The 16,384-nt window shown below is 47.2% G+C and overlaps 5 protein-coding genes across 5 annotated transcripts; 1 reads left to right on the top strand and 4 right to left on the bottom strand.

Moving 5' to 3' along the window:
- Window positions 1-151: 151 nt before the first annotated feature.
- F4822DRAFT_424976 (uncharacterized protein) lies at window positions 152-1,002 on the bottom strand (the record flags this gene model as incomplete). Its single annotated transcript, XM_051460256.1, has 3 exons — window positions 152-256; window positions 436-771; window positions 853-1,002. The coding sequence occupies 3 exons, from the start codon at window positions 1,000-1,002 to the stop codon at window positions 152-154; spliced, it is 591 nt and encodes a 196-aa protein (XP_051317529.1).
- A 768-nt stretch (window positions 1,003-1,770) lies between these two features.
- Window positions 1,771-5,980, bottom strand: F4822DRAFT_424975 (P-loop containing nucleoside triphosphate hydrolase protein; the record flags this gene model as incomplete). The annotated part of the gene is made up of 4 exons (XM_051460255.1): window positions 1,771-2,830; window positions 2,908-5,498; window positions 5,556-5,873; window positions 5,942-5,980. 4 exons carry the CDS (start codon window positions 5,978-5,980, stop codon window positions 1,771-1,773), a joined length of 4,008 nt encoding a protein of 1,335 aa, XP_051317528.1.
- Window positions 5,981-6,754: 774 nt separating this feature from the next.
- Window positions 6,755-10,392, bottom strand: F4822DRAFT_388348 (glycoside hydrolase family 92 protein). The gene is made up of 7 exons (XM_051456885.1): window positions 9,851-10,392; window positions 8,784-9,797; window positions 8,600-8,657; window positions 8,503-8,527; window positions 7,913-8,421; window positions 7,781-7,798; window positions 6,755-7,727 (listed from the first exon to the last, which is right to left on the bottom strand). Exons 1-7 carry the CDS (start codon window positions 10,011-10,013, stop codon window positions 7,145-7,147), a joined length of 2,370 nt encoding a protein of 789 aa, XP_051317527.1. The 5' UTR covers window positions 10,014-10,392; the 3' UTR covers window positions 6,755-7,144.
- A 934-nt stretch (window positions 10,393-11,326) lies between these two features.
- Window positions 11,327-13,199, top strand: F4822DRAFT_388342 (ferritin-like domain-containing protein). Its single transcript, XM_051456884.1, has one exon. The coding sequence runs from the start codon at window positions 11,758-11,760 to the stop codon at window positions 13,156-13,158; it is 1,401 nt and encodes a 466-aa protein (XP_051317526.1). The 5' UTR covers window positions 11,327-11,757; the 3' UTR covers window positions 13,159-13,199.
- On the bottom strand, window positions 13,200-16,132 carry F4822DRAFT_388341 (WD40 repeat-like protein). The gene has a single exon (XM_051456883.1). It carries the CDS (start codon window positions 15,881-15,883, stop codon window positions 13,733-13,735), a length of 2,151 nt encoding a protein of 716 aa, XP_051317525.1. The 5' UTR covers window positions 15,884-16,132; the 3' UTR covers window positions 13,200-13,732.
- Between the last annotated feature and the right edge of the window lie 252 nt (window positions 16,133-16,384).

The following is a 16,384-nucleotide window of genomic DNA, read 5'->3' as shown; positions in this document are numbered from 1 at the left end:
CACTACCTTTATTATCCAAGCCTTGCCGTTGTGATGGTTAATTGAATTGCGCTATGACTTAGCGTCCCACTCCCTAAACATTTGGGTAGGTAACCGACCACAGTCATTAGTCCACTTCAACGCTAATATGAACAATTAGGTCCACGTTGAATCATGAATTCTTTTCGCGCTCGGCCTTCAACTTTTGATCCTCTGCTTCGTCCTTCGGTACCGTTACGAACGTAGGCACCGTGTTTGCATTCAGCTTCCGTAATGCCTAGTTTTGATGTTAGCGACTCATTTACCAATAGCGCCCGTTGGTAGAAAATGAAGTCCTCTCACCCAGAAGGGTCGTTGCCAACTTGCTGTACAAAATAACCACCAACACCATTCGATCGATGCGATCGTCGCATGCCGTACAAAGTGGGATGGTGCAGCGGAAATCGGAAAACTTACTTCGCTAACCACCCCTTCGGGTAATTTATCATTCCATCGGTCTTCAACCTTCTCAACCTTTCCATCTTGTCCAACATGGATGCGAACGACAGAATTGATGGTTTGTCCTGTCTTGATCCCCTTCACGACATATTTGTTCGATAGATTCATTTCAATCGGGTTCCCTGCCGAGGTGACGCTATGACTTTGAATCTGTATCGGATTGAACAAGGCAGGCAACCCATACCACTGTGCGGCAAATTTGTTGTATCCCGTGGCGATCGTGATCGGATCGGTAAAGGTACCGTTAGGAGACCATAGCGACAGGTGCTTGAGCGTCGGGTTACCTTCGAATAGCTGATTTTAATTACCAAGGTGCCTCTCATTAGTTTGGATCGTTCTATGACGCTTTCGAAGACACGTAAATGCCAAACTCACATCCAACACACTGCCTACGAGTACTTTCTGGTGCGATGACAACTCGACTCCTGCGTCCTCGTTGATCGTCGTATTTTTAATATGGATAGATTCAAACGAAGGCGATACTCCTTGCCCACCATTTTGCGTCCCTATCTTGCTTGTCGACATCGTGTTGCTCGGCTGTGCTCTTATCGAATAAATCTGGCTGACCCTCGAGGCTAATCCTTGTGAGCGAATCGCAGATGAAATTCTAGTTGTTCGGACAAGAAACATTTTATGAAATGAAAAGAGACCAGAGAGGTATGTACGACCAGACACTTATCCCATATATGATTTCTTTCTACGTACATAAGATAACTCGGGTTTACGGGCCGAGGCGAATCAACTTCAAAAGCAGTGCAGCACAATCATACCTGAATTGCTTGCGTACAAACCTTAGTCAGCGTTTTCTTCCCGTCATTGATCTCGTCATTGATTCCTCTTCTTGTGCGACATGCATTATCTCTGATCCCTCGTCTTATTTCTTTGACGTCACGATCTTGGATTAGATTGCAAAAAGAAGCGAGGCTTCTGCTTAACTAATCAATAGGTCACTATATTTCTTTTACCTCCTCACACTCACCTAGGTAGACAAGTGTCTTAGCTAGCCCGAATAATTATCTTTCCACGCCACACACATCAAATGCTCACGTATTTCTAACCCACAAATCGTACTAATTATGCCTCTCTTACTGCATAGGCAGCTATGTAGCTATAGGTCTCATCTTTAACTGAAAATTGGCTATGCGCCTTCGTGGAGGCCAATTGCGTCGATAGCTGACCGATTCATACCCCCCCTTTCATTATCAAAGTCCATATACAGCAACATCAAAGCATACCCTCACTACTTCCTTTCTGATTATCTAAACATTATCAGAGCTCGACGGCTTCAGTCTACTACTCGAAGCTCATTAAGTCGTCCTGTCCCTTATCATTGTCGGCCTTGATATTAACCTTGTCGGCTTTTCGGACCTCATCGTCTTCATTCATGGCGTAGGTTCCACTGACCGTACTCGCAAGTTCCCATTCCGGCCCATTAGCTGGGCGTGCTTCCGGGGCGTGGTCATACGCGGCGATTGGAGAACGCGGTTGAGATATCAAACTAGACGCGGTCGTATGCAGTCCTGCATCTAGCGATGAAGTCGCTGTCGTGGTTTCGTTAAGTCTTAGGGAACCCGAGTGTCCGGGAACGCCTCGACCATGTTCGGTTAGAGTATGGGATACAAAACTATAACCAGCATTCCTCGTAGCGTCCTCAGGGCCCCTCGTTCCTACGGAATCGTGACTAATAGCAAGCGAACGCGTTGCTAGAGCCACCTTTCCTATATCTGTCTTATCGGCGAGGTTAAGGTTGTCGTCTTCCTTGGGCGGCGACACTGCCTTTGAAGTGGAGCTCTGCCCAATGTTACGCATTCCGTGATCTAGTGTAACAGGTCGAAAGGTGTCCTGTATCTCTAGAGCCGTTCTGCTGCGAACCTGGCCCGGACTTTTCATTGGAGCTGCCTGTGCCTGGGCATCCATTAACTTCTGCGCGTCGTCCAAGCGAGCATTGAAGGTAGCCCAGGCATAACTTAGGCCGTTACCCGAATACACAAAATTTGAACCTGTAGAACTTTGAGTGGGCTCTCTAGTCACCCCATCACCATACCCAAATCCGGGTCTATAGTTCCGTGGCAATCTACCGGAACCCCTTCGGCCGCCCCTACTGCTCATTGCTGAATCTCCACGGTATCGAGTTCGGTCTACGAATGGTGCAACCCGATTTTGGTCATAATTCAGAGTGATCTCGTCGCTCCCAAGTGCCGTTTCTTCATCTTGGAACTCGTCGTGGGGATATGCGCCACGAAAATCCGGACAGTTACATTCGCACTTCTCGCCACAGACCTGTTGGCATCGATGGCCACAGGGGATTGGTCGTTCGCACGGCTCGCGGCAGATGAGTCTATCATGAGATATCCTAGAAGAGAGTAGAGTCAGCTTGTTATTGCCTGTCGCAGGCGTGATCAAGGGATGGAGAAAATTATTGAGACTCACCAGTGGCATTGAAGCTTGCATGCATGGCGGCAGCTTAATGTTTCTGGACACTTCTGGTCACAGCCGCCGTGGCAGTTAATCCATTCTTCTGGGTGCGACATCCATGTCGTCTTTCCATGGTTCTGACACGAGATTGGTAGACGTTGATCACCACCGAAGCGTCCCTGTCGGAGGAAGACTTCTTGTACCGGTCCCCACATTTCGTACGATTCGTCGCTGGCATACAGTAAATTATCCATATTGCCGAAAATATAGAAACCGCATCGGGCACGGCTAATAGAAACGACACCGCGATTCGGGTCCTGGAGGAAGCCGGCTCTGTGTGGTCCATCTTTACCTTGACTTCTTACTAGCGAAAGGATGACAATATCATTCTCCTCTCCTTGGTAAGAATCTACCGTGAAAACGTTCGTGAAGGGCGCCCATTGCTTTAATTTGCTTTTGATTTGGGCCTGGATTTTCTTCTTCTGTCCCCGGTAAAATGTCAAAACCGTGATTTGACTTGCAGGAACTCCGTTCTGTAAAAGATAGTTGATGAACTGAACTATCATTTCCGCTTCCAAGATATTGTACCGGCTCATATTCTCGTCTAGGCTATCGGTCCAATGATGGTGGAAGAAGAAGGAAGGGAACTGCATACCAGGAATGGGAGGGCGAGAGTCTTTCTTGATTACCACGGGATGGTCCTGTAAAGAAGGATAGAAGGGATTCAACAATTCACGCAGCTCGGGGATCATTCTGCGCTGCATGTTCAGGAAGGTAAAGGGCATCTTGAGATGGACGAGACGTTCGAACATGGACACTCGCATGTAGTACGGGGCCTTCGCTAGGTCGGGTGTATCGCAATGCGGAGCTAGTTGCTGATGATCACCAACGAGGATGAGCTGCTGGAGCGACCCGTATAGAGCCGAAAGAATGTTGGCTTCGCGAGTTTCGGCAGCCTCCTCGATCAACATGGTTCGTGGCTGCAGAGCTGCTAGCAAACCTCGATACTTGCAGAGACCTGTGGTAGTGCACCCGATAATTTCGACCCTCTGGGATTTGATGCATTTGGTGTCTTTGTACCAGCGGTTCACCTTGAGGTTCTTGGCGATGCGTGTATTATCGGCGAGGATGTGGCAAACCGACTTGCGATATGACGATAACAGTTGTCTCTGCCAATACTGGTATACTGCACCGCGATACTTAGGCTCAATATCCCAAAGATTTGACTTTTGAAGCTCGTAATCTATGATGGCGTCGCCTTCGGTGTGGTTTTGAGGGTTTGCGCCTGTTAATATATGTCCGATTGGCAAAAATTTGCCATCTACCCGACCACCCGCTTCATCCTCGTCGACAATACAATCATCCAGGTCCACGTCGTTCTCTTCTCCATCCAAATACAAGCTTTCTTCATCTTCTTCGGTAGCTTCAAAATCGGGGTCCTTCTCTTCCTTTCGCACCGCCTGTATGATCTGGTCCCCCAGCCACTCCGTCAATGAAAGCTCAGTCTGGTCTGTTAGCGATGACGCGTCGATCCAATCTAGGTCATCTCGGAGTGACTCAAGCTGACTCTGAGATATAATACCCATCGATTTAAGAATTTCGGGGTTGATTAGATCACCAGGGAAAATGTCATCTATAGCTTGTTCTAGCGTTGTGACGTTCTTCTTGCGGGCAGATTCGAAAGTCTTGAAGTCCCGATCTGCTCTCTGGTTCCACGAAGCACCAATACGTCGGCGAAGGTTGTACATACTGTAGCGTTTGATTTCCTCATTCTGAGTGCGACCGCCGAGCCGGACTGCCTTAAATCCAAGCCTGATCAATTGGAGCAGGATTTGATCGACAGCGTGGTTCGTCTGGGCCGCGACAATGATGACATTGCTACCCCTCTTCTGGCTTTCGAGGAGAATCTGTAGAGCCTGCACCGAAGTAAATGTCTTTCCGGTTCCCGGAGGACCCTGGACAATGGCAAGCTCTTTGGTGAGGATGCGATGTACAGCGCTAAGTTGGGAGTTGTCCAAATTGGTATACCGTGAGAGCTGATTGTCGAAACCATCAACGATGGAATAGCTCTTAACAGACTCGCGGACCTTCGCCCTCGCCTCTTCTACTTGGGCAGCAGTCATGGAGGAAGCGTCCGGGACGTGGTGGACCAATGAGCGAATGTCCATTTCGGGATCTTCTTCGACATATTGTGCGGTAAGATCACATTTATCCGCCTGGACCAGGTATTTGTCCAGCGGAGTATCGGTGTTGGCGACATGTTGGAGGCCGACCATGCTGTGGCGGACAGCCTCGAAGTAACCAAAGCGAGTCTCGATCATTACGAGTTCCTCATCGGGATCAATAACGGCGTCGTCGAGGTTAGCCCATTGGAAGTGGACCGTCGGCGGATTCTGGTCGAGGCCATCTCGGATACGACGGTCGGAGATGATCGCGGGCATACAGATAGTAGAAAAACAATCTTTCGCCGTCGAAATTGCTACGAGAGTTCCCACAGTGAGGCGGTGGGATTGAGCCCAACGAATCTTCTTGCCGGATCTCTTTGCGGAGAATTGAACTTGGCACATAGGGCCGAGGCGAGTCATAAGATATCCTCTGACGAAGACCTGTAGAGGGAGATCGGTGAGAAAAGACGAGGTTTCAGCATGAAAAGTGTTACTTACTTTGGTGTAAATACACGTTTCTTGATCATCTTTCATAGATAGATCCTTCTTGAATTTGTCGATGGAATGCCGCAGCATAGTAATGGCCTCCTCTCTCTGGAGGCGATAGTGGGTCTCTAGGTAAGTATTCTTGCTCTTCCAGGGTACTTCCCAGGTGTTTGGCAAGAGATGGCAGATCTCTGCGAACTGCTGAGGGTCGTCCCAGTCGGGATTAAGATCGCGGCTAGTAGGCAACTCTGGATAGCTTAGCCATTCCTGACCAGGCCGAGGAGATGGAGGTTCAAAATTGACGTGATGTTTGATAATTTCCAACTCATCCTAATGGCATATATTAGTATTTGGTTGTAGCAGTAAAGAAGTATTTGGTCAGAGTTGGGAAAACTTACCTGAGTTTCGACACCATCGAAGTTGTCGAAGTCGGCCATGGTTGGTTGATTGGACTACCTCCGAGCGAAGGCGTGTTACAAGTTCTGGCTTTATGTTAGTTATTTCAATTAAATATTTTGAAAGGCTTGGTGGGAAGTAAGAGTATATACATTGTTGGTGGGGAGATGAGCCGGGAGAGGGAAGATGATACCTGTAGCGGGAATGGGAAGAGGCAAATATATTGGAGGGGGAAAAAAATAACAAGGGAAAATTTAAAGGTTATGGTGAGAAATACCATCCACTGTCAGAAATATGCCCTACTGGGGAACCCGGATAGATATTCAGGTGGATAGGATATCAAACGTACCTGATCTGCGAATGTCGGGATGGATTGGTTGGAAATTTAGCAACATGGACGTACCCAAAGGAAGGATATAGAGTAGGTCCACGAGAACTCAATGCCAAGGTATAGGTGTTGAGAGGTAGGTACGCGTAGATAAACGCGTCTATGTTGTTGTACCCGTAATTTGAACATGTAGACGCGAAGGTCGCTATGGAGATATCGTCGGAAGCTTCAATTCAATTTAACCTAGAAACGACCCGTTGTTGTTATGTGTATCGTGTATCGTGTATCGAGAACATTGAGAACATTGATGTAGGTATCTACATATGTAGGTAGGATGGGATGTTGATTCAGTAGAAACCAGCGCACATTAAAATACACTACCTAGGCACGACACTGCGAGGGGTAGTTACCTCTCTGGACATGCAGCTGATAATAAAACTCAATTACAACATTGAATACTCTAAATATCTAGAAGGCACCTACCTACGTGCACCTACCTACACATAGGTACCCAGTAGATAAACTTCTAACCTTAAGGATAGCAGAGTGACACAAGACTGTACATTGATGTGTATTCCTTAAAGTTGCATGTAGTGCATGCATGTACATGGAATAATCCTATTGGTACCATTAATTCATCACACTTACTGCCCCTTTCTTTCTCACTGTCTAAAACAAGACATCATTATCAAACAGACATTTCAATGTTAGCTCACGCCGTTTGCTGGCAGCTAACAGACATGCTTTATCAAACAAGAGTGTTCCAAGATTGTAGGTATGTATGTCTCTACCTAGGTAGTATCCACACTGCTACACGCGGGTTTGCTTCAACTATCAAGCAGATAACATACCTAGGTAGTCTATGATATTGTGATAATTATATCATTGCTTCACCCCAACTTGGAGGTCTATTCTCCAACTCCGTTCCCCATTTAGATTCTTCATCCCCCAAAGCCAATTCCATTGTCCATCCGTCATGGAAAAATGTGTGACCGATCCAAGACTTCGACCACGGCTTCCCATTAACGGTGACATTCTGTATATATATGTTCTCGTAGTCGGCATCAAATCCAACCGTTTTGATCTGTGCGGTTTTCCCCGTTAAAGGACTCGTTATGTTAACTTCTTGAAAGAACGGCGCCGAAATTAAATACACGTCTTGTCCGGCGATGGGAAACAAACCTATCATTCCAAATACCACGAAAGCGCCCATGGAGCCGGAATCATCATTCCCTGGCAAGCCCCCGTAGGTTGTGTTGAATGAAGATGGAATGTACGTGTGTAATCGCTTGGTTGATAACCCAGGACGCCCCGCATAGTGGTACAGATATACTGTTGAGAACACGGGCTCATTGGAAATATCCGCAAGCCCCGATGTATGAAAGAAGTCAAGGCGATTAATAAATAAATCTTCAGCCCCCATCAATCCTATCAAGGTTGACATCGATTGCGGCACAAGGCTGTAAAATGATTAGATTAGGTAATGCTTTGGCATGTATGAAATGGTACTTACAATTGGTACTGCCATACACTTCCCGACGTTAAAGTTAGCAGGTATTCAGCACTCTCAACAGACGGTGTAGGAAAGAGGTGGAGGGGAATGTCGGGTTAGAAGGGAGAAAAATATAGGGCTTCCAATACTAACCTAGCCTCGAATGTTTCACTGGGATTGGTAGTGAGCGAGCAGAAACTCGCAAGTGCTGAACATGCTATCGGGTCTTGATATCCCCAGGTACCATTCTGATACTTGGGTTGAAAGAATCCCGTGAATCCTGTATCGTTCCCATTGATCACAGAATTCTGCTCCGCTTTCCATAAATACTGCCAATTGGCACTCCTCGAAACGTATTTATCGTACAAGTTATCTCGTCCAAGCCCTTGAGCCAGCACAGCTAGACAATAATCTTCATACGCGTATTCGAGAGTCCTTGAAATACTGCGCGAGTTTGTCCCAAACCCGACCGGATCGAAATCCAGATATGGAATATACGAGAGATTTTTCCAGCTCTGCAAACCACCTCGGCCATGGTATGCCCACTCCAGTGGTTCGACCTCGGCATCTTGGATAATTGCCTCGAGTGCCAGTTCCCAGTCAACTCCGGTCAGATTTTTCACGTAAGCGTCGACAAGTACAACATCCGCATTCGAGCCTCCCTATGCCACAATGTAAGCTTTAGTGTTGTGAGAGAAAATTAATCACAATCAAAAAACATCCAATGGATATGGTTTCCTTACCTGGGTCCATCCACTGCTTAATGACCTATGTGTGGTGCCTACAGTTAGTTATATGGGCGCTGAGATCCTCCAAACTCGAGACAGGTTAAAATCTTACATATGACAATCAGGCAGCCAGCCCTCGTGCTTGTAGATATCCAACAGTGAATTTACCACTAACATAGTTCCAATTAGTTGTCACTGTCCACTATAGGCCCCCAATTAAGAAAATAAAAAGCAAAAGGGAATGTGGGGTGTTGGTGGGGGAAGGGTAGGGAAGACAGGATTCATCTTGTACTCACTCTGCGTCTGGGCAGCTGGGTCCAGAATCGTGAGAAGAGGATGCTGAACACGAAACGCATCCCATATACAGTAAAAAGAATCAAAGTATGGTATTCCACTATTCCAATATGGATTTTCATCGGTATAGTTTTGAGGAGATATCATGGTCCGGTAAAGCCCGCTCCAAAAGCTGGTTTGGAAATCCTCGCTGGCGCCACCAGGATTAATCGACACTGGACTGAGCTTCAAGCGCCACGCATCCTCCGTCTCAGTTACGAGCCTGTCAAAATCATCAAGCGGCTCGGGAATTTCGTCCGTTGCTCGTTGGCAAGCCTGATCCGCGCTGATGAAACTAACCCCCACTCTAGCGGTCAGGGTATTATTCACCAAGCTGTCAAATCTAGCCCATGCGCCAGCCTCTAAATAAAAGAGATTGAAGCCACGCGTGACAAATAATTCTTTCGGTTCTGTCCCTCCGCGGTTATTGACCCATACGCCATTATCGAAAATTTCGCCGCCAAAGAAGTCGACACAAAAATGCATCACGTATGATCCAGCCCCGAAACTTGGGAGGAACGTTCCATTTCCCTTAAATCGCCCATTCGTTGGGTCTACAAGGACGGTGGCGTTTTGACGACTTTGCCATAGGTCCGTCAGGTCAAGTAAAACCAAAGGATGGCTATCGCCGTCGCTATCTCCAGCAGGGAATTCAAATCTGTATAAGGCCGCATGCTCGCTGGAGGTCATAGTCGCCTTAACACCAGAAGCTAATTCAACCGCGAAGTAGCCTGGGCGGGCGACCACCGAGTCGTTCACATATTGCGTAGCTCTTTCACCAATGAGGAAGTTACAATTATTTACTTCATCCCCGGGGCATATCTGTGGAAGTAAAGGGAAATTTCCTAGGCTCGGATTGCCGCCTGTACCACTGTCGTGTACTGCCGAGAAGCCCGTGACACCTGAACCGTCTGTCGAAAATCCTCCCGTATTCTGACCATTTACATCCGCGACTGGCTTCGCTAGAGCGTATGGTCCTAGAATTCATACTTTTAACAATTGCTCTTCTATAGATATGCTGTGAACTCACTCGTAGCACCTGCGAATACGTTTCCACCGTTATTGCTACCGATGAGAGGGTCAACAAATTGGAGCACATCAGCACCGAACACCGTTAGAGGAAATATGAGGGGCGCGAGAAGAACCAGCGCCAGTTGCGGGGTTGTCCAGAGACGGAATTGCCAATGTGCCATGGCAAATAACGAGGGTTCCTTTAGTATAATCCTTATAATTATAGGTAGGCCGGAATGCCTCTTAAGAAAATAGACGTTAGGAGAGAAAGAGAAGGGGGCGCATCAATCCCATTCTGAGAATAGGTAGCATCGTAACTGGTTGATAGATTGCGGTAGAGCGCATTGCGACCTTACCTTCCTAAAAGAGTGAGTGATCTATTATCGCGGAAAGATCCCCGATCCCTTTGTTGATCATCCTGTTCTTTCTACCAATATAATGGTTGCTTGGAACATTCCAGGGTGGCGTTCCGGCACGTATTGCTGTAGAAATAAAGGGGAAATTATAGAGTGTTCGTGAGCCGCCAAAGAACCACATACACAATACCTTGGTAAAGGATATTGATGATAAAATCAAATGGGTGAAATCGCTGGATAGAGAGCGAGAAATAAAAAATAGTACCCATAAATTCGGGGGCTGAGACATGCATGCGCATCTACAGATGTACTTGAGTCTTCCCTAAGAGCGCTATAATTCCTTAAGTTGTAGGGACATAACAAGCCTAACAGGACTTGGAAATAGTACATCCAGGGCTCTATTGAATCACAATACAGCACCTATACACATACCTAAGTATACAACACTGCATGCCATACAAGATCTACTTGGGTGCCTGTATATCTAATAAGATGGTATCAATATTATATTCCGATTCTAAGACTAGATTATAACGAACTAGCGTTATTATATTAGAAATATACGGTCAATTTATACCAAGAGTTGTTACATGTCCGACCAGAACTCCGCACTCAACGACGTCATCGTTATCTTCTACGTCGAAACATGAGCAAGGATATTGCCGTTCATATGATGAACCGCAAAATATTATTTCAATCAGATACGATATAATATTATTTTACTATAAAAACCAATGCTACTTCGGCTATTTATGGGACGATAGCAACTAAATATGAATGCTTCCCAAGCGACGGCGGAAACAGCTTACCTCCTTCATACCAAGATACACCCGACATCCTATTACTGATCGACACACTTGTAGGGATAATAGAAGCCTTACAAAGTCCCAACAGAACCGAATATTCAATTCTTCCCTAGGTAATACTATTATAGCATTTGAACGAAGAACTCCTAGCATCACTAGCCTCATTACTAACTAACCTATCTTTTACTTTAGGTAGGTATGTGTATACTTATCGTAACTAATATAGCATCGGGTAAGAAGTGCGTCTTCTTATTGGCCCAATTCCTACATACATTATCCCTCCATGACGAATATCCCATGTAAGTTTTGGCCTTCTTCTTACATTAGGGAACGGAAAAGAAAAAAAAAGTTTGCTAGAAGAAAGATGGCGTGGAGAAGATCACCCTGTCATGACTCTGGATCTAAGGTGCATAACTACACCAACGATTTCGTAACGCAATGATCACGACATACTGAACTTGTTGTCTGCCCCTCCTGGTAACTACTCCCGGGCAACAAAGCAATTCTACTCTGTAGACACCACACCGCGTAATACTCTCCGTCGACTATGACGCCGTCAAGTCGAGTCAGTACGTACAAGACTAAAGTACGTATGTTGCTTTGGGTGGGAGCAAATCTTTGAATCGTCATGGTAAAGCCGAGGGATTAAACAGTCGTCTTGTTCGCGACTGTATCATGTATAAATCTCCCAATTCTTTTGCTCTTATGTCCTTACGCTTGGAATATCACTTTCAATCGCATTATCTAGTGATCCAATAACCACCATGGTGCATCACACAGTTCTGGCGGCTACCGGTGTCTTAGCATACTTCGTGCTACCTTCTTTAGCCGTTCCTTTCGTCTCTGATGCTACAACCACATTTCATTACAATGCGACTACTACAGCTTCAGTTGTTCCCGTTACAAATGTGACGTCTCATGGCCGTTACACTGGCCCACCGCCCACCACCACCGGCGCTCTTTCCACAACGGTCACGGCTTCAAGTATCCCAGCCAGGCCACCGGAGGCGTTTAAGTCTCAATACCCGGCGGACGGCAAACTCCACCAGCCCCAGCCCGCTCCCTACACACCCGGAGGTGGTTTGGGGACTAATGGTTCGGAGCCGGTCTATCGTGTTATAAGTGATTTTGATTACGAGTCCGTTGCGCTAGCCTTATATCAAGAATGGATTGAGCTTGATCTATTCCACTGGGGACTCGCCACATTCTCCACGGATGATTTTGAGGCCGCCGGACTGAACGCCGAAGATCGATTCCTACTTGAGTTCATGGCCGACCAAGAAGTTGGCCATGCGACGGCCTTGACCAACATGCTTGGTAGTGCGGCGCCGGTTCAATGCACTTATAACTATCCAGTGTCGGATGTGCGAGAGTTCATCGATTTTAATCAAAAACTGACTCGATGGGGGGAATCTGGCGTTTATGGATTCATAAACCACCTAGACTCTCGCGAAACAGCTCAGATCCTTCTACAATCTATTTCCACGGAAGCAAGGCAACAGATGATTTTTCGTCAGTTCGAAGGTCTCTTCCCAATGCCGGTTTGGTTCGAAATAGGCATTCCACAGTCCTGGGCGTGGACCTTATTGGCCCCGTACATCTCATCATGCCCTTCTAATCAGACTCGTTTGATTTGGCAGAATTTCCCCCCTCTGCAGATCTACAACCAGCCTAATCCGGCACGTGTTAACGGCTCCAATGTGTGGAATGAGACCACGAGCCGGTATGCGAGTTCTCTCAGCACTGCAAATCTTACCATTGCGGACGATTGCCTACATGCTGCCGCCGGCGCAAATTGTAGCCCGGCCATCACTCATAATAGATCCGTGCCGTTGTCCTATCCAGGTCGCCAAGTCTTTCTCCAATGGGATCCTCCCGGACGTCTTACAGGACCAAATAATAGTTACGTTACCAGCACTAGCGCTGGAACCCCTAGGTTTGCGGCTTGGATCTCTCAACTTAACGTCACTTATACCCCTTTACGTGATATTAGGAACAACACTGCTTTTACCATCCAGCCGAACACTACTACCTACGAAGGCGATCCTGCTTTGAACGGCACAATCTTCCTAGCCATCACAGATGAAAATTTATTTGTGACACCATTTAACTTGTCACAAATTAACCCTCATGTGAATGCGTTGGCCATCTACCAGGCTGGCTAGGTATTTATAGGGGACTGTACAATGAGTGAGGAATCGGCTGGATTGTGGGGTATAGAGATTTATTGTATTGCAATGCGATAAGATGGCTAGTAACAGTATCCCGAAATATGTAAATCGAACCCTATTAGCTCGGATAATACTACCGGGATAATCTCAATTAAATAATTTGTGATACTCTTGTTTAAGATGTCGACGAGTTAGTTGTATGGATACCCAGGTATCTACCTACCTGGGTACACGTAATCAGGTTACCCTCTCAATGCGCCCGTTGAATAATATCATGATATTTCAATATCATATTCAATCGAACCCTTCTCTCCTCAATAGCCCATACCATTACACCGTTTCCATAACTTTGGGTATCAATATCGTATAACATTTTAAAATAAGTCACTCATCCACCCTAAGAGATGCCAGAATCCATTATAAGCCAGCATGCTACTAATTCGTCTCCTCTCGACCATCTAACTTGAACTCGTTGATGTTCATGCGTGCTTTATCGCGGAGGCTGAAGTGCCATAGCTCACGTTATAATATACAATGCGTGGACGGAGCGTTTGGGAAGGTAGGGTAATCATTGTGGAGGGACATTGATTTCGTATCCAATGAGCACCTCAGTGGTTGTCCCCTCCCAACCCCGGTTTCCGGCAGCGGATAGCATGAAACGGCTAGAGGGATCGATATAAAGGCTAGATATAACACCCGCGCGGGGGGGGCCAGGAACAATGAGAAACGGTGGTGGCGAGTGTTTGGATGCGTGTTCCGAGCGCAGGTCGTAGAGCCGAAGGATATCGTGAGATGCACAAACTAGATGTCGTCCATTGACCATGGATCGAACGCAGCTAACCGGGCCACTACCGCCGGGAAACTTGAAGACCCGTTCCGGTTGCCAGCCAACACGTCCTCCCCTTGCTTTCTGTATATTGAATTCCTCTACGGTGCCGTTTCTTCGGCCGGCGTATATCCAATTTCCGTCCGGGCTCCAACACGCGCCCATACACCAAGGGGGAACACCGGGCCTATTACCGATACGCGCCACGGGATTCGGCATACGCCTATCCCAAATTCGTAGGGTTCCATCCATAGATGCGGAAAGGAAAGTGCTGTCTGATGTCTGAGTCATGTCGTAATGCGCCGGCGCTGATGTGGTTGCGAACACGGTGGATGGCGACTGGGGTGCTTGCCCTTGAGCATTGTAGGCTGTCGATTGATGCGCGCTCGTTGGCTCCTGTTGGAACGAATTGGCACTGATGGAGAAATCTGGCAAATGAGGCAAGGACGAAGATTCGTGGCCACCCTCGAAGGATGCAGATGTATCCCCTCCGAAAAGGGTAGGATCTTGCTGGCTTGGGTCAGGAAGGGGTTGGATAGCTGGTGCTTGACCCGAATCGGGCTCGAAGGCTTGGCCGGACATATCGTAATCACTCATCGTGATATCAGCGTTCTGAGTTGAATCTTGTCTCATAGCTCTAGAAAATTCATTATCATCTTCCCCTCCGAATGCTCCCATGCCGTCATTGTCACCGAAGAGATCAGAGCCGCCTGTCGGGCTACCTCCAAACAAGCTATCGTGCGCGGGACTTCCTTGGCCATCAACTAGACCGTCTCTACCATTGGGCGCCTGGCTAGCGGTCCCATTGACGCCTATGCCATTTATGCCGTTGTTCAAATCTATGCCAAACCCACCATCGCCTTCGAATTTCAAATCGTCATCGATACCGGGGTGGTCATTATTACCGAACAGTGTGTCGCTTGGGATGTCCTCTTCGCCAGCCTCCGGGGGAATCGGCGCTCCTCCCATCGGCCGAATCTCAATAGCGGATATTTGCCCACCGCTTCCGTCAAATTGACGTGTCACCTGTCCCGTATTGAGATCCCAATCGAATATGTTCTTGTCCCAGCTCCCGCTAAGCACGCTCTTTTCGTCGGGAGAAAGTGTCAACACGCTAACGGCATTGGTATGTTTTTTGAGGCAAGTAATCCGTTTCCCCTCGTCATGGCGTACGCTCTGAAGGTTAATACCGCCACTCTCAAGGCCAGATAAGAGCCAAAGAGCTTGCGAATGGACCGCTAGGCTATATACGGGACTCAGAACCAAGTCTTCCTGTCGCACGGGAGTTGGTTGGGGTTCCGCATTCTCCCAATACGACATCAAGACTCCGGCCTTAGTGACGGAGTCAACAAACGGGTGTCTTTGCGCGACAGTCAACAGGGTCTTGCCATTGATCGTGGCGGGTCCATCGTACTTCCTGATATAGCCATCACTCCCGCCGGTCATCCAATATCGCAGGTCAGGGGTAATAGCTATCGCATTGACGCTCGTAGCCATAGGTGCTGCCATGGTGGGGACTATATCGTACGTGGCCGCGCTGAGGGCTTCTGGACGGACGCGAGGCTTCCACTTGGGGGTCGCGAGAGGGCCTGGGGTAGCTGAGGTTCGAGTGACAGCTGGGTTTGGCAATCCATTCGGTTGCCGATGATCTTGGGTGTCGTCTTCGTCTTCGTGTTCATGATCGTGCTGATCAGGCTCTTCCTCCTCCTCCTCTTCATTCTCGTTGTCATTCTCATTCTCGTTATCATCTTCATCATGGTCCGGGTTTTCGTTTTCGTCGTCTCCGTCTACGTCGGGGTCGGGGTCGGCATCCGGATCTTGATCGTGGATATTAAGATCGTCTTCATGCTCGTTCTCGGAACTCGCATTGGAGTCTCGGTCGAAGTCGTCCATTATCCTTTTCCCTTAGATGGTGCAGTGCTCGAAGAGATCATCCTTTGTTCCTCAATTGACAGGTCGCAAACGCACAGGAAGGGGAACGCTATTTGTATTGTCGCGGTATGAAGGAAATTATCTTTCTTTTATTCTCTCACTATGGGCGTAAAATTTGGATTAATTAATTCGATTTTGATGATAAAGAATAAAGGGTATAGAATAAAGGGTATGGATAATAGTATGTAGGTATGTGAGAAGAAATGTTAGAAACACAAGTAACAAATGATAATAAATATCGATAGCTATGGGTAGCTTCCGTAGAGGTGGGCACTTTGTAGCCAGCGGGGAAATAGTTTTGACTTCAGCGCTATACCAGATCCGGAAAGTATTGGAAACTCTTCTTAATAGTACCTACCTAGGTAGGTAGTCGAACCTACAATCTTCATTGCTGTAAATAGATAATATATTTTTATATTTTATCTAATTTATACTCCAGTTTATATCTAAGCAAAAAACACA

This window comes from Hypoxylon trugodes (assembly GCF_022578975.1).
Source record: "Hypoxylon trugodes strain CBS 135444 unplaced genomic scaffold F4822scaffold_2, whole genome shotgun sequence".
Classification (NCBI taxonomy): domain Eukaryota; kingdom Fungi; phylum Ascomycota; class Sordariomycetes; order Xylariales; family Hypoxylaceae; genus Hypoxylon; species Hypoxylon trugodes.
Note: the sequence above shows the minus strand (reverse complement) of the source record. Positions and strands in the feature narration are given on the sequence as shown.

What these genes read in the sequence shown, in the direction of transcription:
- F4822DRAFT_388348 (XM_051456885.1), bottom strand. Translation starts at nt 10,013, where the DNA reads ATGGCACATTGGCAATTCCGTCTCTGGACAACCCCGCAACTGGCGCTG. An exon ending in CGTATTCGCAGGTGCTACGA is followed by an intron (nt 9,798 to 9,850) that starts GTGAGTTCACAG and finishes TATGAATTCTAG; the next exon opens with GACCATACGCTCTAGCGAAG. An exon ending in TGGCTGCCTGATTGTCATAT is followed by an intron (nt 8,528 to 8,599) that starts GTAAGATTTTAA and finishes CACCACACATAG; the next exon opens with GTCATTAAGCAGTGGATGGA.
- F4822DRAFT_388342 (XM_051456884.1), top strand. Translation starts at nt 11,758, where the DNA reads ATGGTGCATCACACAGTTCTGGCGGCTACCGGTGTCTTAGCATACTTC.
- F4822DRAFT_388341 (XM_051456883.1), bottom strand. Translation starts at nt 15,883, where the DNA reads ATGGACGACTTCGACCGAGACTCCAATGCGAGTTCCGAGAACGAGCAT.